The sequence below is a fragment of the Hyperoodon ampullatus genome (genome assembly GCF_949752795.1).
Source record: "Hyperoodon ampullatus genome assembly, chromosome: 10".
Classification (NCBI taxonomy): Eukaryota; Metazoa; Chordata; class Mammalia; order Artiodactyla; family Ziphiidae; genus Hyperoodon; species Hyperoodon ampullatus.
Window position 1 is genome coordinate 82,262,393 of NC_136923.1, and position 19,489 is coordinate 82,281,881.

At 58.1% G+C, this 19,489-nt stretch overlaps 2 protein-coding genes across 8 annotated transcripts; both read left to right on the forward strand.

The window, feature by feature from the left end:
* Positions 1 to 1,048: 1,048 nt before the first annotated feature.
* On the forward strand, positions 1,049 to 2,434 carry ZBTB12 (zinc finger and BTB domain containing 12; the record flags this gene model as incomplete). Its single annotated transcript, XM_079712527.1, has 1 exon — positions 1,049 to 2,434. Exon 1 carries the CDS (start codon positions 1,055 to 1,057, stop codon positions 2,432 to 2,434), a length of 1,380 nt encoding a protein of 459 aa, XP_079568653.1. The 5' UTR covers positions 1,049 to 1,054.
* A 2,227-nt stretch (positions 2,435 to 4,661) lies between these two features.
* Positions 4,662 to 18,981, forward strand: EHMT2 (euchromatic histone lysine methyltransferase 2; the record flags this gene model as incomplete). 7 transcript variants are annotated; one of them, XM_079712953.1, is made up of 28 exons in its annotated part: positions 4,662 to 4,703; positions 5,350 to 5,416; positions 5,513 to 5,731; positions 5,827 to 6,080; positions 6,733 to 6,817; positions 6,906 to 6,946; positions 7,107 to 7,262; positions 9,297 to 9,425; positions 9,546 to 9,660; positions 9,818 to 9,919; positions 10,139 to 10,287; positions 10,377 to 10,520; positions 10,607 to 10,842; positions 10,923 to 11,105; positions 11,229 to 11,311; positions 11,783 to 11,889; positions 11,970 to 12,092; positions 12,180 to 12,281; positions 13,976 to 14,080; positions 14,178 to 14,332; positions 14,418 to 14,585; positions 15,009 to 15,153; positions 15,527 to 15,604; positions 15,980 to 16,095; positions 16,200 to 16,286; positions 17,783 to 17,861; positions 18,005 to 18,180; positions 18,507 to 18,981. In XM_079712953.1, the coding sequence occupies 28 exons, from the start codon at positions 4,662 to 4,664 to the stop codon at positions 18,685 to 18,687; spliced, it is 3,627 nt and encodes a 1,208-aa protein (XP_079569079.1). In that variant the 3' UTR covers positions 18,688 to 18,981. The 7 variants fall into 7 exon arrangements, with proteins under 7 accessions (XP_079569079.1, XP_079569081.1, XP_079569080.1 ...); XM_079712955.1 differs by lacking the exon at positions 15,527 to 15,604; XM_079712954.1 differs by lacking the exon at positions 9,818 to 9,919 and having other exon boundaries at positions 13,937 to 14,080.
* Between the last annotated feature and the right edge of the window lie 508 nt (positions 18,982 to 19,489).

The window sequence follows — 19,489 nt, forward strand, 5'->3', positions numbered from 1 at the left end:
ACTGGGGGCAGAGGAGCAGGCTGCGCCGCGGGCAGCCGGGAGCGGGAGGCGGGCCCGAGTGAGCGGGCCTCCGCGCGGTATTTGGCACGCACGCGCAGACGGGCCGCGGGGCCCGGAGGCACAGAGGAGGGGGAGCCAGAAAGAGGGGGGTGCGGAACGTATTTCCGCTCTGGCGGACAAATAATACCGGCCAAAGGAGAGGCCAGGCCGTCCGGCCCTTTAACCGTGTCGGGGGGGGCTGGCGAAGAAAGGGGGGTCGGGAAAGGGGGAATCCTGCTCCTTTAATTCCCTCCCCTCTTCCTCCTCCCCGAGTTCTCGCCGACGCCGCCGCGCGCGGGGCCTGGAACACACGCCACGAGCCGCCCCCGCCCCTCCCCCCTTACGCCCACGCGGAGCCGGCCCCGCGCGCGCGCCCCGTGCACCCCCGCGCCTGCGCGCTGCCCAGGCCCTGCCCGTGTGTGGGGGCGCAGTCGGCCCCGGGGGGGGTGGGGGAAGTAGGGGGGGAAAAAAACAGCGCGCGGAACCCGGCCAGGTGAGAGGCGCGTGCACTCAGGGTCGTGGGGCGGGGGGGGCGTGCCACGGAGTTCTGAACGTTGGGGGGGGGGCCGTGCACGATGCGTGCAGGCAGGAGGGGAAGACGTGAAAGGCGCGTGCAAACGTGCAAGGGGGGGTGGAGGAATGAGGCAGCGGGTAAAGGGGGCGGGGTGAGAAGAGGCTGCAACCGGGGCCACCCTAGAACCCAGGCCTTTGCTCCCGCTTCCGCCGGCCTTCCCCCGTGGGCGCGCGGGCTTGCCCCATCTTCGCGGGCTGTCGGGCTGGGGGGTGTGGACGCCGCTGCCCCGCCCCCGGGAACCACGCCTCCCTCCTTTCGGAGGGACAGCGCCTCCCCGGGGGCTGGGGAAACTGAGGAAGAGGCTTGAAAACTGGATGATCTGATGCTGGGAGGGCCAGGCAAGAATGGGGGTGCGAGGCCTGGAGCCTTGGCCTAGGAAAGCCGGAGACCTTTGTCTCTGACCGGTTTCCTTCCCAACCAGGGTGGCCCACCCCCGCCACAATGGCCTCTGGGGTGGAAGTCCTGCGCTTCCAGCTGCCCGGCCACGAGGCCGCTACGCTGCGGAACATGAACCAGCTCCGCGCAGAGGAGCGGTTCTGCGACGTGACCATTGTGGCCGACAGCCTCAAGTTCCGCGGCCACAAGGTCATCTTGGCCGCCTGCTCGCCGTTCCTGCGGGACCAGTTCCTGCTGAATCCCAGCTCTGAGTTGCAGGTCTCCCTGATGCACAGTGCACGCATAGTGGCTGACCTGCTCCTTTCTTGCTATACGGGCGCCCTGGAATTCGCTGTCAGGGACATTGTTAACTACCTGACGGCCGCCTCCTACCTGCAGATGGAGCACGTGGTGGAGAAATGCCGGAATGCCCTCAGCCAGTTCATCGAGCCCAAGATAGGCCTCAAAGAGGATGGGGTCAGCGATGCCAGCCTTGTAAGCAGTGTCAGTGCCACCAAATCCCTCCTCCCTCCCGCCAGGACCCCGAAGCCAGCCCCCAAACCCCCACCTCCACCCCCTCTCCCCCCTCCACTCCTGCGGCCTGTGAAGCTGGAGTTCCCGCTGGATGAGGACCTAGAGCTGAAGGCCGAGGAAGAGGATGAGGATGAGGACGAGGACGTGTCTGACATCTGCATCGTCAAGGTGGAATCGGCCTTGGAGGTGGCACACCGGCTCAAACCTCCCGGAGGCCTGGGAGGAGGTCTGGGCATCGGAGGCTCGGTGGGCAGCCACCTTGGGGAGCTGGCCCAGAGCAGCGTGCCCCCCAGCACTGTGGCTCCACCGCAGGGCGTGGTGAAAGCCTGCTACAGCCTGTCCGAGGACGCAGAAGGGGAGGGCCTGCTGTTGATCCCAGGAGGCCGGGCCAGTGTGGGGGCCACCTCAGGCCTGGTGGAGGCAGCAGCGGTGGCCATGGCTGCCCGGGGGGCGGGGGGCAGCCTGGGGGCGGGGGGCAGTCGGGGACCCCTGCCCGGAGGCTTTTCCAGTGGCAATCCCCTAAAGAACATCAAGTGCACCAAGTGCCCGGAAGTGTTCCAGGGCGTGGAGAAGCTGGTCTTCCACATGCGGGCGCAGCACTTCATCTTCATGTGCCCGCGCTGCGGCAAGCAGTTCAACCACAGCAGCAACCTCAACCGCCACATGAACGTTCACCGCGGCGTCAAGTCGCACTCGTGTGGCATCTGCGGCAAGTGCTTCACACAGAAGTCCACGCTGCACGACCACCTCAACCTCCACTCGGGAGCGAGGCCCTATCGCTGTTCCTACTGCGATGTGCGCTTTGCTCACAAGCCTGCCATTAGGCGCCACCTCAAGGAGCAGCACGGCAAGACCACGGCCGAGAACGTGCTGGAGGCCAGCGTGGCTGAGATCAACGTCCTCATCCGCTAGCGCTAGCGTGGCAGGGGCTGGGTTCCTGGGCTGCAGGGGAAGAGGGCTCCTTGGTCCAGGAGAATAGGGGGGTGTGGGGGGCAGGGGCAGGCAGGTGCGGTGGGGAGCCTGAGCAGACACACACATCCTGAGGGAGGGGCCGGAGATTCCTTAGAGAGAAGACCCTGCCTCTTCAGAAGAAAAGGATGGACAGGGAGAGAGTTCTTTGAGAAGGCCAAGGGAATAGGGGGTCCCAAAGAAAGATTTTCTTCTCTTGGAGGTGCATGGATATGTGGAGGGAGGGAAAACGTCCTATGGGATGAGGAGGGAAAAAGACTGGAAAATATTTTATTCCTGGCTACGGCTGCCCAGGAAGAGGTTCTGGCATTTCTTGAGGTAGGGGGTGGGTGGGTGGGAATTGGGAGGGAATTTGGCAGGAGGCAGCTTACCTGCTCCTGCTTGGACTAGATCCTTGGGAGAGGGAGTGGTAGGGGGAAAGGATTATTGAATTCCGGAAAAGAAGGAAGGGGGAGACCGTTCTTGCATGCTGGGGAAATGGGATGGGTACAAGGCTCACCAAAATTCTAGGGAGAACAAAGGAAGATGGCAGGTAAGAGAATATGGGGGTGAGCATCCTGGGTAGATACTGGGAAGGGGGGTACAATAGCAGGAGCTACGAATAGTGGTGGGGGTGGGGGGTAGGGCAGTGAGATGAGAGGCGGCAAGGAGGGCGGTTGTGGGGGAGGGAGAGGAGTAGAGACTTATACAGTATTTTTTAAGAAAACAAAACGTATTTTTTAGGATTTTTTCTGGAGTTTGGGGTTTTAGTTTTTCTGCTTTTGTTTTCCACAAAATAAAAAAAACAACAACAACTTTTTTTTCTTTATACTCTATCTGGCAACTGCGTGTAAATGACTATCCCACCCTAGACCACCTCACCCTCTGATGCCATTTTCTAAGTACCCAGAGGACACAACTCATGCAGGTCTCATGCCTGAAGGAGCCGTGAGAGGGGAAGGGGAGTGTGACAAGTGGGCTCCTCTGGCCAGAGACCCTCCCAGTTCTGCATCCTCAACTCCTGGCAGATACCTCACGGCACAAGTGTTCCATGATTGTTTGGCGGAGGTGTTAACAAATGACCTACTCTAGTTGAGGAGTTTGGTATCAGGGCTAGGGATGGGGTGTAGGTGTGATCATTGTGCCCACCAAAATTGTAAGCTGGAGCCTGTGTTTGGCCGTTTTTGGTCTGGGGAACGGGTTCCTGTCCTGAAGAAAGATAAAAACCACTGGGTTAAGATGCGGAGAAGACTACAATTCCCAGAAAGCTCTGGAATAGTTCTTAACCGAAGAGAACTACAGTTCCCAGAAGGCCTTGAATTGGCCTCAGGTGCCCTATACCCTATCCACTCGCCTGTGTCAAATATCGCATGTGAAATGCAGATATTTTCCAGACTTTGACCAGATGTAATACCTAAAGAGATGGTACTCTAAATACTGCTCTCAAAGTTGTGTGTCCTGGTGTAATATCACTCATACTTCCACTGTCGGCTGGGCTATGACCAACGGAGTGCCTGCTATGCTTGTGAAGTGTTTGGCAAAAAAGTTTACTTATTAGAGTGTTACCAGACAGTAATGACTCGGGCCTCTGGGGGCTTACCTGGATCTCTAGTGCATGTGGTGGCGTGACATGTCTGGCATAAATGGAAGAAACATTTAGCCCCAGGTTTTCAAAAGGGATCGCTGCTCCAGGGGACACTTGAAACTGCATGCTAGAACCAGCCAAGAGTAAAGGTGTCCTCCGCGCGTCCCCATCGCCCCCTTCTTGCTCGTTAGAGAACCGAGGCCAAAATTGAGGCCGAGTCTTCTATCTAGTGACCCAGAAGCTAGAAAGCAACCAGAAGCGGGAGAAGCACACATGGGCAGGACTGGAAATACAGCCACTGCCGAGAGCCGGGAGGCTCAGTCGCTCCGCTAGTTACCTAAAGCCAGGTGGCAGATGGAGAAGCCACACCTGGACCCAGGCGTGCCTCGCCTTCGGTTCCCAGCTGAGCTGAGGCCAGGAATGGCAGGAATTCTCCCCCTGCAGCCCCCAGCTTAGAACAGGAACTGCCATCTCTGAGGCCGCTCTCGGGGGGAAAATGGCCAGAAAGTGCGTAGTGGCTCCTTTAAGGCTCCTCCTAAGCCCTCCCTCCTCGCCCACGTGACCCGGGGCGGCCGCGCGCCGGCTCGGCCCCCCGCGTAAGCGGCGATGGCGGCGGCGGCGGGAGCTGCAGCGGCGGCGGCCGCCGAGGTGCGGAAGGGGAGGGGGAGAGGCGGGTGCATGCCCGCGCGCGCGCCCGGGGGAAGCGCGCGCCCGTGCAATGCTCCGGGGGTGCATCGGGGCCGGGGGGCCCGGGCGAGACTTGCAGCAATCCGGAGGGCCAGCACCGGGGGCGGATGAGGGGACCAGGGGGTGGGAGGTGGGGGGAGTGGGCACCGAGGCGCGCGTGCAGCCGCCGGCTGCCCCCGAGTGGGCAGCGGGCGCCGGCGCTCCAGGAACACGCGCGAGGGGCACGAGGGGCCGTCCACCGGGCTGGGGGGCAGCGGGTGCTGGAGGGGTTGGTGCCCGGGGTCCCCGCGGCCTGGGGGACAAAGGGGGAGAGGCGCGTGCAGCCGGGAGGAGGGGGCGGGGCCGGGGTGCGGAGGCCCCGCCCCCTCCCCCTCCTCTCTTCTCGGTCCCTGAGATGCGGGGTCTACCGAGAGGGAGGGGGCTGATGCGGGCCCGGGGGAGGGGTCGTGCGGCCCCTCCGGGCAGCCGTGGCCGCGGAAGGGGGGCGCCCCATAGAGGAAGAGGTAGGCCCCGGAGCCTCCTGTCTCTTTCCAGGGCCCAGGCGTCCTGGGCCCCTCAACTTCCTACGGGACTGACCAGCTCTCCTATCCCTTGTGTCCCCTCCCAGGGGGAGGCCCCCGCTGAGATGGGGGCGCTGGTGCTGGAGAAGGAGCCCAGAGGAGCCACCGAGAGAGGTGAGTGCAGCAGAAACAGGCCCAGTTGGACCTTCACCTCCCCCAACACAGGATCTCTTGAGCCCTTAGCCCTGAACTTTTTCTCTTCCATTACAGTTCATGGCTCTTTAGGGGACACCCCTCGTAGTGAGGAGATCCTGCCCAAGGCCAACCCCGACTCCCTGGAGACTGCTGGCCCCTCATCCCCAGCCTCTGTCACGGTCACCGTCGGCGATGAGGGGGCTGACACCCCTGTAGGGGCCACACCACTCATTGGGGATGAACCCGAGAATCTCGAGGGAGATGGGGACCTCCATGGGGGCCGCATCCTGATGGGTGAGAGGCCAGGGAGCCTGGGGGTGAGGTGGGGTATTCTCTGACTTTGCCTTCCCTCTTATCTTGTCTCCTGCCTGCTTGCCTGTGTTTTTCAGGCCATGCCACGAAGTCATTCCCATCTTCCCCCAGTAAGGGGGGCGCTTGTCCCAGCCGAGCCAAGATGTCAATGACAGGGGCCGGAAAATCACCCCCATCAGTCCAGAGTTTGGCTATGAGGTTGCTGAGTATGCCGGGGGCCCAGGGGGCAACAGCAGCAGGGCCTGAACCCCCTCCGGCCACAGCCAGCCCGGAGGGGCAGCCCAAGGTCCATCGAGCCAGGAAAACCATGTCCAAACCAGGAAATGGACAGGTGGGGCTTAGGGGGAGGTTTGTTGGGGTGGGAGAGACAGGGTAATTAACCATAAACCTCTTGTGGGCTGCTTTTTTACAATTTACCTTCAGGTCTTTTCTTATCCAGTCACTGCTTCACATACATACCAAGGCGCTACTGTGTGTTAGTTTCTCTACTGGGGTTTAATCTGGAACAGACAGGTTTCTATCTTGCTGGGGTTTACATTCTTAGGCAGAGGGGAGTAGAAGACACTAATGTTGAAGAGTTAATTATGTAGTTAATGTCTTAATTACTCTCATGATAATGACTAGAGAAACTTCAATCACTTTTCCTTTCTACCTCAAAGCAGGCCCCAAGGGAACTTCTCCCTTCTTTGAAACTGCCCCTGCTGTACAGGGAAAGAGCTGAGGGCCACAGAAATGTCTGAGGAGGGAAATGACAAGAGCCCCAGAATCTCAGAAGCTTTATGACAGTGTTTTTAGGGCTCTTGGCATCAGTGTTAGATGTGGGATGTGCTTGACACAGTTCTTATTATTGGCAGGGAACTTCAGATGGCATTTTTGAGGGTGTGGCTCACAACCCCACCCCGACCTGGGGCTTGGCTCTAAGCTAATCCAGGCAGAACCATAGATGCTCCCTGACCCTAAGTGTGCTCCCTCTCTGCCCCCAGCCCCCAGTCCCTGAGAAGCGGCCCCCTGAAGTGCAGCATTTCCGCATGAGTGATGATGTGCACTCGCTGGGGAAGGTGACCTCAGGTCAGTCCCACCCCCCACCTACCTGCGGCTTGCTATGGCCTGTGCTAAGGGTTTAGAGTACGGGCCTCACTCCTTTCTCTCCTTCCAGATGTGGCCAAAAGGAGGAAGCTGAACTCAGGAGGTGGCCTGGTGAGCCAGGAGAGGCAGGGAACAGGGCCTGGGCCTCTCCACCTGGGGGGCTGCTCTGAGGGATCCTAGGAGCTGGGGCTCCAACTCGCCCTCAAGGGAAATGGGGTGTTGGTGAGGGAGGGCCAGCAGCTTCAATTTTTTTCTTTAAATCTTTTTCTAGTCAGAGGAGTTGGGTTCTGCACGGGGTTCGAGAGAAGTGACCCTGGAGAAGGGGGAGCCCGGGTCCCTGGAGGAGTGGGAAACGGTGGTGGGGGATGACTTCAGCCTCTACTACGATTCCTACTCTGTGGATGAGCGGGTGGACTCTGACAGCAAGGTGAGAGGGAGCCAGCCGCCCTCCCGGCCAGTGCTCCCCCACGCCCAGGGCTCGCTCTCCAGTCTTTCCTGCCCCACTTTCTTCTTTCTTTCCTTCTCTGAACACCCACTAACTCACTGCCCCATACTGTCTATAACTTATTTCCAGTGTGTGCCTTACCCCATACCATCCCCCTGCCCCTCTCCACAGTGATAATCACCATCCTGGACTTCGGGTTTAACATCCCATTTTATGGTTTATTTGTTGTTTGTTTGCTTGTTTATTCCTTTGCTGCTTGTTTGGTTTTATTTCACATATATGTTTGTCCATGCAGCATAATGCTTAGTCTTGCCTGTTTTGCTTTTCATTCGTTTTATCATGGAAACTTTCAAATATACACAAAAGAATAGAATAGTGAGCCCCCAGGTAGCCATCACCCAACTCCAAGGATTATCGATACACAGCTGATCTTGACTCATCTCTTCCTCCCCAACACCCACACTTACTGGATTATTTCAGAGCAAATCGCAGATACTATATCATTTTATCTAGAAATATTTCCACAAGTATCTCTAAACATAAGACCTCTTTCTGTTTTTAAAAAATTTACAAATAATTTTTTTTTTCCGCCGTGTGGTATGTGGGAATCATAGTTCCCCAGCCAGGGATCAAACCCATGCACCCTGCCGTGGAAGCGGGGAGCCCTTCCACTGGACCACCAGGGAGGTCCCTACAGATGATTCTTTAACACCATCACCTTGCCACCAGTCAGTCTTCACATCTTCTCGGTTGTTTCATAAATGAGTTTTCGTCTGTCAGGTTTCAGTGAGGTCCACACATTGATTTGATTATTTGTCTTAGGTCTCTCTTGATGTATAGGTTCCCTATTTAAAAAAAAAAAAAAAAGTGCCATTTATTTATTGAAGAAACCAAGTCAGTTATCCTACAGAATTCTTCACATTTAGGAGTTGGCTGATTGGGTGGGGATTAACACATAACTCTCTGCCCAATGTTGTATCACATCAGGCGTGGAACATTTGGTCTTTTATTAGTGAAGTTAAGATCAGTGGATTCAGGAGATGTCAGCCTGACTTCATTATAGCGTTTCTTGTTTTCTTTTTTTTTTAATCTTTGGCTGTGTTGGGTCTTCGTTGCTGCACGTGGGCTTTCTCTAGTTGCAGTGAGCGGGGGCTACCCTTTGTTGTGTGCGCGGGCTTCTCGTCGCAGAGGCTTCTCTTCTTGAAGAGCATGGGCTCTAGGTGCACGGGCTTCAGTAGTTGTGGCTCGCGGCCTCTAGAGCACAGGCTCAGTAGCTGTGGTGCACGGGCTTAGTTGCTCCGCAGCATGTGAGATCTTCCCGGACCAGGGCTCGAACCCATGTCCCCTGCATTGGCAGGCGGATTCTTAACCACTGCGCCACCAGGGAAGCCCCTCTAACTCGTTTTTCATTTAGTGTTTTCAGTCTTGCCTCTTTATGAATTTCATCAAGAGTCTCCTACTATACGTTTGTTATCTAGAATGTATTCCTTCCTTTTCCTGTTTACTATTATGTTGCCAAGATTCATCATGTTGTTGCATGTCACCATAGCACCTTTTTTTTTTTTTTTTTTGCGGTACACGGGCCTCTCACTGCTGTGGCCTCTCCCGTTGTGGAGCACAGGCTCCGGACGCGCAGGCTCAGCGGCCATGGCTCACGGGCCCAGCCGCTCCGCGGCATGTGGGATCTTCCCAGACCGGGGCACGAACCCGCGTCCCCTGCGTCGGCAGGAGGACTCTCAAGCACTGCGCCACCAGGGAAACCCTAGCACCTTATTTTTTATTACAGTATAATATGCTACACCTCCTCTCTGTATCCAACCCTTTCCTTCCTTTCCTGTTCACACGTCATCACCAGGGAGCCATCCGTGGAGAACTGTTGTTCTCTTGATCCCGCCTCATTCTCTGAGTCCCGGGGGTCGGATGTGTCCTGCTCTGCCTCCCTCCCAAGTTCCCCCCAGCAGAGAGCTGTGGCCTGGGGGTCACTGTTTCTTCAGCCCCGCTTTGCCTCTCTTCCAGTCTGAGGTCGAAGCTCTGGCTGAACAACTGAGTGAGGAAGAGGAAGAGGAGGAGGAAGAGGAGGAGGAGGAAGAGGAGGAGGAGGAAGAAGAAGAAGAAGATGAAGAGTCAGGCAATCAGTCTGACAGGGTAGAACTGGAGGCTGGCGTCCCCGGAGGAGTGGGGGCTTCGGGGACGGAGGTCTGAGTCCTCAAAGGAGGGGGTTATGGGCTGCGGGCCGGGCTCTTTAACGTTCTTCCTCCTCCCCAGAGTGGTTCCAGCGGCCGGCGCAAAGCCAAAAAGAAGTGGCGGAAGGACAGCCCGTGGGTGAAGCCATCACGGAAACGGCGGAAGCGGGAGCCTCCGAGGGCCAAGGAGCCACGAGGTGAGAAGGCTCCTCTGTTTTGGGGGCCCCTCCTCCAGCCCCTCCCGGTCCCCAGAGAGCATGCATGCACACACACGCTCAGCATGCACACCCGCATGTACCCCCGCATCCAGGCACCTGTGAGCTCGCACTCTCACTCTCTCTGTCTCTGTGTCAGGAGTGAATGGTGTGGGCTCCTCAGGCCCCAGTGAGTACATGGAGGTCCCTCTGGGGTCCCTGGAGCTGCCCAGCGAGGGGACCCTCTCTCCCAACCACGCTGGTAATTGCCAATTGCCGGGATAGGGAGCCACTAGGGGCGCCCTTGGGGCCGGAGGGAATGGGGAGGAGGGGAACCCCGCTGGAGCTGGGGTGTCCGTGGCCAGACTTTGGGGGTTCTGGAGCACGGAGGGAAAGTCAGGGCGGGGGTGAGAGGCCCCAGGAGGGGTCCCGGTGGGTGAGAGGCTGGGCCTCCCTCAGCTCCCTCTTTCCTCCATCCAAGGGGTGTCCAATGACACATCTTCGCTGGAGACAGAGCGTGGGTTTGAGGAGTTGCCCCTCTGCAGCTGCCGCATGGAGGCACCCAAGATAGACCGGATCAGCGAGAGAGCAGGGCACAAGTGCATGGCCACGGAGAGTGTGGATGGAGAGGTGGGCCTCTGGGCTGGTAGGTGAGTTGCCAGGGCATCCAGCCCCAGAGCCCAGCCTCACCTCTTGTCACCCATCCTCACTGCGCACAGCTATCAGGCTGCAACGCTGCAATCCTCAAGCGGGAGACCATGAGACCGTCCAGCCGCGTGGCACTGATGGTGCTCTGTGAGACCCACCGCGCCCGCATGGTCAAACACCACTGCTGCCCAGGCTGTGGCTACTTCTGCACGGCGGTGAGTGACCAGTGGGGCAGACAGGCAGCATGCCCCATGGGGGTAGGGGCTCCCAGAGCCTGGCCACATTGTTTTTCTGCCCCCAGGGCACCTTCCTGGAGTGTCACCCCGACTTCCGAGTGGCCCACCGCTTCCACAAGGCCTGTGTGTCCCAGCTGAACGGGATGGTCTTCTGTCCCCACTGTGGGGAGGATGCATCTGAGGCCCAGGAGGTGACCATCCCCCGGGGGGATGGGGTGACCCCACCGGCTGGCACTGCAGCCCCTGCCCCCCCGCCCCTGGCCCAGGATGCCCCTGGGAGAGCGGACACTTCCCAGCCCAGGTACTGGCTTTGCCCTTCCTTTCTGTCTGCTCCCTGCCCCAGTCCCCGTCTCCCCTGAACATTCACACCTTCTCCCACAGCGCCCGGATGCGAGGACAGGGGGAGCCCCGGCGTCCACCCTGCGAACCCCTGGCTGACACCATCGACAGCTCGGGGCCCTCCCTAACCCTGCCCAATGGGGGCTGCCTCTCGGCTGTGGGGCTGCCACCTGGCCCAGGCCGGGAGGCCCTGGAAAAGGCCCTGGTTATCCAGGAGTCAGAGAGGTGAGTAGGGGTTGACCTCGGGCACAGCAGCTAGGACTGGGGCTGGAAGTGTGGAGCTGCAGGTGTGGGAACCGATGCTTGAATCTGGCGAGTCAACCCCCTCTCCCTCCCTCACCATGGCAGGCGGAAGAAACTCCGTTTCCACCCCCGGCAGCTGTACCTGTCCGTGAAGCAAGGGGAGCTGCAGAAGGTGATCCTGATGCTGTGTGAGTATTCCACTCCTTCGTTCAGCAAACCCTGCCTGAGCACCGATTATGTACCAGTCACTGGACTCGGGGCCAGGAGGGCAGCAATGAAGAACGTCGTGCTTGCCCTGAAGGACTTAGTGTGGTGGGGGAATAACCCGTGATGATGGGGACTGGGGACTGTTCTGAGTGCTTATGCACGTTCACTCACTTAAATCTTCCCAGCGGAGGCCCAGAGAGGTTAACTACCTTGCCCAGTGCACAGCAGTACTAAGGGGCAGGGGCCATTTGAACTCAGGCAGAGCTGGTGCTCTTAACTTCTTACTCTGATCAGTGCTGTGCTGCAGTGGAGGTGAGCACAAAGAAGGCCCAGGAGGGGCCCCTGACTCAGGTTGGGGCCCTGAGAAGCCTTCCTGGAGGAGGTGCCACCCACCCCCTAGCTTGCTTACCACCTGTCCCTCCCTCTCCCGGTGTGGCGGGCCCTCCCCGCAGTGGACAACCTGGACCCCAACTTCCAGAGCGACCAGCAGAGCAAGCGCACGCCCCTGCACGCGGCTGCCCAGAAGGGCTCTGTGGAGATCTGCCACGTACTGCTGCAGGTCAGCGCGGGCCCAGCCCTGGGACCCCCTCCCCTGCCCAGCCCCTCCCTGGTGCCAGCCCGCGTGCCCCCTCCTTGCAGGCTGGGGCGAACATCAATGCTGTGGACAAGCAGCAGCGGACGCCGCTGATGGAGGCCGTGGTGAACAACCACCTGGAGGTGGCTCGCTACATGGTGCAGCGCGGGGGCTGCGTCTACAGCAAGGTGCGCAGCCGGGCAGGCCAGGGCCGGGGCTCAGGGCCCGGGCTTGAGGTGCCAGCCAGCCGGCTCATCTGCCTGCATCGCCCTCAGGAGGAAGACGGCTCCACCTGCCTCCACCACGCAGCCAAAATTGGGAATCTGGAGATGGTCAGCCTGCTGCTCAGCACGGGACAGGTGGACGTCAACGCCCAGGTCAGCGGCCGGGCTTCCGGCCCAGCCCCCTGGGGTCCTTGCCTCAGCCTCAGGCTTTAGGTCCCCTTTCTCCCTCGTCTGAACTCTGACCCTTTCCCTGCATTTCACACTGTTCCAGTCTGTCCCCATCTCTTTTTCCCCCTTCGTTTGTATTTCTCTTCATTCTCTTCTGTTTCTTTCTTTTTTCTCTTTATCAGTTTTCAAAATGAGTTGCAGCCTTAATGTCTGGCACTGTCCAGTGAGATTCCTTACTAACTCAGTGTTTCACGGATTGGAGGTGTTTTAGTCTGTGTCATTCTTCTTGACCTTTGGGGTTTTTTATTTAATTAATTTTTATTGGAGTATAGTTGCTGTACAATGTTGTGTTAGTTTCTACTGTACAGCAAAATGAATCAGCTGTACATACACATACATCCCGTCTTTTTTGGATTTCCTTCCCATTTAGGTCACCACAGTGTGTTAGGTTCCCTGTGCTATGCAGTATGTCCTCATTAGTTGTCTATTTTATACATAGTATCAATAGCGTATCCCAGTCTCCCAGTTCCTCCCACCCTCCCCTTGGTATCCACACGTTTGTTCTCTACGTCTGTGTCTCTATTTCTGCTTTGCAAATAAGATCATCTGCACCATTTTTGTAGATTCCACATATATGCGTTAATATACGATATTTGTTTTTCTCTTTCTGATTTCCGACACTCTCTAGGTCCATCCATGTCTCTACAAATGACCCAATTTTGTTCCTTTTTATGGCTGAGTAATATTCCATTGTATATATGTGCCACATCTTCTTTGTCTATTTCTCTGTTGATGGACACTTAGGTTACTTCCTTGTCCTGGCTGTTGTAAATAGTGCTGCAGTGATCATTGAGGTGCTCTTCTTGATCTTTGAATTGTTCTGTCCTTTGTCCAGAAGAAGCCCCTTGCCATAGGCTCCTGTGGCTTTTGAAATGACCCAGTGGACTTTGAGAGCATCCTTTTCAGCACCTATCCTGCCCCAGACTCAGGATCTACCATTTCTCTATGAAACTCTGGTTCCTTTAAATGGGAAATATTTTTTCAAGACTACAGTCTGTGTACCTAGGGGTGGTCATTGTTGTTGGGTTCCTGCTTCTAGGACCTTTGAGTGGGCAGGCAGATCGAGGAAATATGTATTTTTTCTTTTTTCTTTTAATTTTTTCTTTTTTGAAAATTCACTTATTTATTTATGTATTTATTTATTGGCTGTGTTGGGTGTTCGTTGCTGCATGCGGGCCTTCTCTAGTTGCGGCGAGCAGGGGCTACCCTTTGTTGTGGTGTGCGGGCTCTAGGCGCGCAGGCTGCAGTAGTTGTGGCTCTCGGGCTCTAGAGCACAGGCTCAGTAGTTGTGGCGCACGGGCTTAGTTGCTCCGCGGCATGTGAGATCTTCCCGGACCAGGGCTCAAACCTGTGTCCCCTGCATTGGCAGGCGGATTCTTAACCCCTGCGCCACCAGGGTAGTCCCAAGGAAATACATAACTTTTTAAAGAGAGAAAAATCACTTCGCGGCCTTGAGCAATAGACACTCACTAGTCCCATTTTGTAAACGAGGAAACAGAGACCCAGAGCCGTTAAATGACTTGCCCAGGGTTCCACAGCCTGTGAGTGGTGGAGCATCTGTTTGGGTGAGCAGGGCTGGAGCTGCCTCTCCACCCTCCTCCTTCCCTCCCCACCCACAGGACAGCGGGGGGTGGACGCCCATCATCTGGGCCGCAGAGCACAAGCACATCGAGGTGATCCGCATGCTGCTGACACGGGGCGCCGACGTCACCCTCACAGACAACGTGAGAGTTTGGTCGGGATGCGGGAAGTGGGTTCAGCCCCCCGCCCCTGAGCAAGGTGCCGGCTGGGTTCAGACCTCTCCCCCTGCCACCTCCCCAGGAGGAGAACATCTGCCTGCACTGGGCCTCCTTCACCGGCAGCGCCGCCATCGCAGAGGTTCTCCTGAACGCCCGCTGCGACCTCCACGCTGTCAACTACCACGGGGACACGCCCCTACACATTGCAGCCCGGGAGAGCTACCACGACTGCGTGCTGTGAGCCCCCGCCCCGCCCCCACCTGGACACTCCTCTGCCCCCTCGCACAGCCCCGGACCCCACAGGCTTCCCGTCCCCTCCCAGGTTGTTCCTGTCCCGCGGGGCAAACCCTGAGCTGCGGAACAAGGAAGGGGACACGGCGTGGGACCTGACCCCTGAGCGCTCTGACGTGTGGTTCGCACTCCAGCTCAACCGCAAGCTGCGGCTCGGGGTGGGCAATCGGGCCATCCGCACTGAGAAGATCATCTGCCGGTGAGCCTGGGCTCTCTCCTTACCCAGAGCGACCTCCGCCCCCTCCCCCGGCCCCTAGAATCCTCTGAGTCCCCAAAACCACCTCTGTCCCCCGTCCGCCCGCCACACGCACACGTCAACTAGATACACCAAATAAAAATAGACAACATCCAGCCGAATTAGAATTTCGGGTGAACAGTGCATACTTTTTTAACGTTAGGAGTGTCCCATGCAGTATTTGGGACATACCTGTACTAAAAAATTGTTTCTTGATACTCTAAAATTCAGATTTCACTGAGTGTCCTGCCTTTTATCTGGGAACCTTACTCCCCACGCCCCAGTGAACCCCCAGAACCACCCTCTTCCCTCACCCAGCCCTCTCCCCACCTAGGGGAGTCCTCACCCCATGCTTTAGCCACCCAGCTCCATCTCCCCTCCTGCCAGGGACGTGGCTCGGGGCTATGAGAACGTGCCCATTCCCTGTGTCAACGGTGTGGACGGGGAGCCCTGCCCCGAGGATTACAAGTACATCTCGGAGAACTGCGAGACGTCCACCATGAACATCGACCGCAACATCACCCACCTACAGGTGAGTGCAGGGCCCTGGGCCCTCCTCCCAAAGGGATACCCAGAGCCACCAGGTACAGCTGGGCACACTGTGGGCCAACAAGGGCACCTGGCCAAGGTGGTGGGGCTGAAAGGGAGCTCCGGTGTGGGCTTGCGTCCACCTAGGGAGGGGGTCCTTTTTCTAGGACACGTGAAGGTATCACATGGGCTCATGGTGGCCCTAGAGACACCCCCATCAGCAGCATCTTGGTTCCCCCTCATCCGGGGACCATCACCATCCCTGTCCTACAATGTGGACCCTAGAGAAAGGACAGCAGTTGTGGGGCAGGGAGCACTGGAATCTGAGGGGCCAAGGCCGATTCTGGGGGGTGAGCTGACCCTACCTCCCACCCCAGCACTGCACATGCGTGGATGACTGCTCCAGCTCCAACTGCCTGTGTGGCCAGCTCAGCATTCGCTGCTGGTATGACAAGGTACGTGCCCTCGCCCTGGCCGCACACACACTCATCCACTCCTTTGGGGGAGCTGGCCTCTGACACCAACTCCCTGGGACCCTGTCCCTCACCTTCTACCCTGTGGGGGAAGCAGCGAAGAGGGCAGGGCGAGACCTGGGATTCCTAGGCTGTTGCCAGGACAGAGAGGGGCCTGGCCCAGGTATATGCAAACCCAGGGCAATGGTTGTGTGTTTCCTGTTGGATAAACTAAGAGCATATGTGGCCTCCCCCAGCCTGTCCTCCCTGTGTCTGGGCTGGGGTCAGCAGTGGATTTTTCTGTGAAGTCTTGGGAGTCCTGGGCAGCTGAGGTGGGCACCACACAGAAACCACTGTCCTCCCCTCCCTCAACCCCAGGACGGGCGGCTGCTCCAGGAATTTAACAAGATCGAGCCCCCGCTGATTTTTGAGTGTAACCAGGCGTGCTCCTGCTGGAGAAACTGCAAGAACCGGGTAGTGCAGAGTGGCATCAAGTGAGGCCCAGCCCCTCAGCTCCCCGCACTCCCCCTTTTCCCTTCTCTCCCTCGGGGCGCTTCCAGGTCACACCACTGAATATCACCCTCTCTCCCACCCCCAGGGTGCGACTGCAGCTCTACCGAACAGCCAAGATGGGCTGGGGGGTCCGAGCCCTGCAGACCATTCCCCAGGGGACTTTCATTTGCGAGTGAGTGGTGGGGAGGGGGTACTTTGGCTCCTGGGGGCGTGGGGGCTGGATGCAGGGCCACGGCTGACTCCCAGGCCTCCCTCTCTGCCCTCCTCCGTGATGGGTCCCAGCTCTTCCTGCTGCCCCCACCCTGGCCAGCCTCCTCTGACCCCCATCCCCAAGCCTGCGCTCCGGCCAGACTGCAGTGCCTGCGTCTTTCCCTCCCCTTCGGTGTATTTCCAAGCCTCACACTCCCTCTTCCCTGCCCTTCCCCACTGCGGAAAGTCCCAGTTTTACAGACAGACAGAGCTGGGTGTCCTTGGCCAAGTTCACAACCTCTTTGAGCCTCATTTTTCTTGTCTGCAAAATGGAGGTGATAACAGCTACCTTTCTGTCCACCTCATCAGGGGCCTCAGGCCTCTCCATCCATCAATTCTTTCTCTTCCCAGTATCCATTACCTCTTCCTGTCCCCTGGCTTTTACTCCATGGCCTTCAAACGTAATCTAGGTCTCCTTTAGCCTTAAGAAAAAAAAAGAAAAAAACTCATCCAGCCCCAATTGCCTATTTAAGGGACCATTCATTTTTCCTCCATCATGTCATCTCTCGATTTGACTGAGACAAGCGACCCCTTCCTCCTGGGCCTCAGTTTCCCCATCATCCACTCACTGCTCATCCGTGTCCAGATCTGCCTTTACCCTCACCCCTCTGCTGATGCTGCCTCTCAGCAGTCCCACTCCCTGACCCGTGTGTCTCAGTCCTCATTCTCCTGGCATCTGCCGCCCCCCTTAGCTCTGGCTCCCATGACACCGTCCTCACCTGCGACCCATCCATTCTTCCTCTTCACCAGCTCCTCTCCCTCTGCTTTCCAAACGTGGGCGTGCTCACCCCCAGTTCTTCATAGCTCCTGTGGCTCCGTCCCCTCCCCGCTGTCCTCACCCCTCTCCTGTCCTCAGCCCAGCGTTGCCCCCACCTGCTGGGTGATCCCTAGTCCACAAACCCCCGTGTCTACGCCTGAACAGATTTCCCCACCCAGGCCGACTGCCCACAGATACCGATCCCTTCACCCCAGAGGCTGGGCGCTGCCGTGCTCACCCGAGTCATCCTCTGGTGCGGCTCGAGCCCCTCCCTCTAACTTCCCCACCACTGCTTCTCCAGCTCATCCCTGGCCCCACTCTGTCGGTCCTGCCTGTTGACCTAGTTGTCTGGTGGGACCCCAGCTGGCGGGAGTGTGTCCTGTGTGTACCCTCACGTGCCTGTGTCCTCAGGTTCCTCCTCCTGACCCCCCTTCTGGTTGGGGGCCACCCACCCCCTCCCTCCCAGATGATGTCCGCTATCCTTGGGGGCCCACTGTGCCTTGGGTCGCCCACCCCAGCCCCAGCTGTGTTGATCTGTGAGATTCACAGACAGCTGACAAACAGTGGAAGAGGAATCCTGGGGCTGTGAGGAGAGACAGGGCCTGGAGCCTGCTCCCAGTGACCCCTGCTCACCTCCAGAACCACCACTCCCTGCCCAACAGGTATGTCGGCGAGCTGATCTCTGATGCTGAGGCTGATGTGAGAGAGGATGATTCTTATCTCTTCGACTTAGACAACAAGGTGGGCAGGAGACCCCTCTGCCGCCCTCCTCTCAGTCAGCAGATGGAAACCTGAGGAGGAGGGGCTGGGTAGTCAGGGGGGTGGGGAGGTTGGCCCAGCCAGCAGGGTGGTAGTAGATGTGATGAATGACGCCCTCCCATCAGGATGGAGAGGTGTACTGCATCGACGCCCGTTACTACGGCAACATCAGCCGCTTCATCAACCACTTGTGTGACCCCAACATCATCCCCGTCCGGGTCTTTATGCTGCACCAAGACCTGCGATTTCCACGCATTGCCTTCTTCAGCTCCCGAGACATCCGGACCGGGGAGGAACTGGGGTGAGGCGTCCTGCGGCTCGGCCAGGGTGTGGGAGATGCAGCAAGCCCAGGACCAACAGCAGGCGGCTGGCGAGTGCCTGGTTTCCAGGCATGGATTAGAGCAGAGCTTGTCCGATGTCTCTGTAAACAGAGTCCTGAGCCTCACAGATTCTGAGTCAGTAGGTTTGGGATGGGGCCTGAAGAATCTTCACTTCTAACAAGCTACCAGGCAGTGCTGGTGCTGCAGGTGCATTAGAACAGAGGAGGGCTTAGAGCCCATCCAAAGATGGGGGTGGGTGCTTTGGAGTGGGTCTGAGTCCCACAGACCTCTTGTGCTTCCCTGACAGGTTTGACTATGGTGACCGCTTCTGGGACATCAAAAGCAAATATTTCACCTGCCAGTGTGGCTCTGAGAAGTGCAAGCACTCAGCTGAGGCCATTGCCCTGGAACAGAGCCGCCTGGCCCGCCTGGATCCCCACCCCGAGCTGCTGCCTGAGCTCGGCTCCCTGCCTCCCGTCAACCCCTGAGAGAGGACCACGACCCCCACCCCAAGCCCTGGACAGCCACCTCCGCCACTTGCTGCCCACACCTGGGGGTGCTACCGTCTCCTCTCCCCCACCCCTTCGCACATTCCTCAGTTAGATCCCAGCCAGGCCCTGGAGGTCTGACAGCCCCTGTCTCCCAGAGCTGGTTCCTCCCTGGGAGGGTGACTTCAGGGCTGGCCACACCCCTGTTCCCCACCCTCAGCTGAAGTCTAATGAATTGAAATTGGGCCTCTGTGCTAACCAGTTTCCTTTGTTCTCAATAAATGTTGGGTTTATAATAAACTGGGTGATTGTTGGCGGAAAAGCGCACACAGCCAGAGGGAATGTGGGTCCAAGGGGCAGAAGGAGGATGAGAAGCAGGCTGGACAGGTGTGGCTGGTGTGGATTACCCTCCAGGGGAGGGGGAGGGGGAGGGTTGTGAGGGGATTGCGGTGGGGCAGGGTCTAGTCAAGGGCAAATCTCATCTCCACACTTAATCTTTGGCAGGAGGGCGTAGGCGTGACTGTACTACGCTTGAAGTAGTTTGCAAAATTCTGAAGGGTTTTCTTAGAGCGTGGGAGTCCTTCAGGCCATGGTCCACGAGGCCCGAGCAAGCAGCCCTGACCTGACCCACGTACCAGGCTTGCCTTCCAGCTTCCAGCCCTCCAGCTCAGAGTCTAGAAGGAGGAACTAGAGTGTGTCTGGGACCACAGGCAGGGGTGGGGCTGTGACGTGAGGGCGGGAGGGCGGGGCTGGTGGCAGGTGAGCTGCCAGGTCTCCCAGGCTCCAATCACTCTGGAGACTG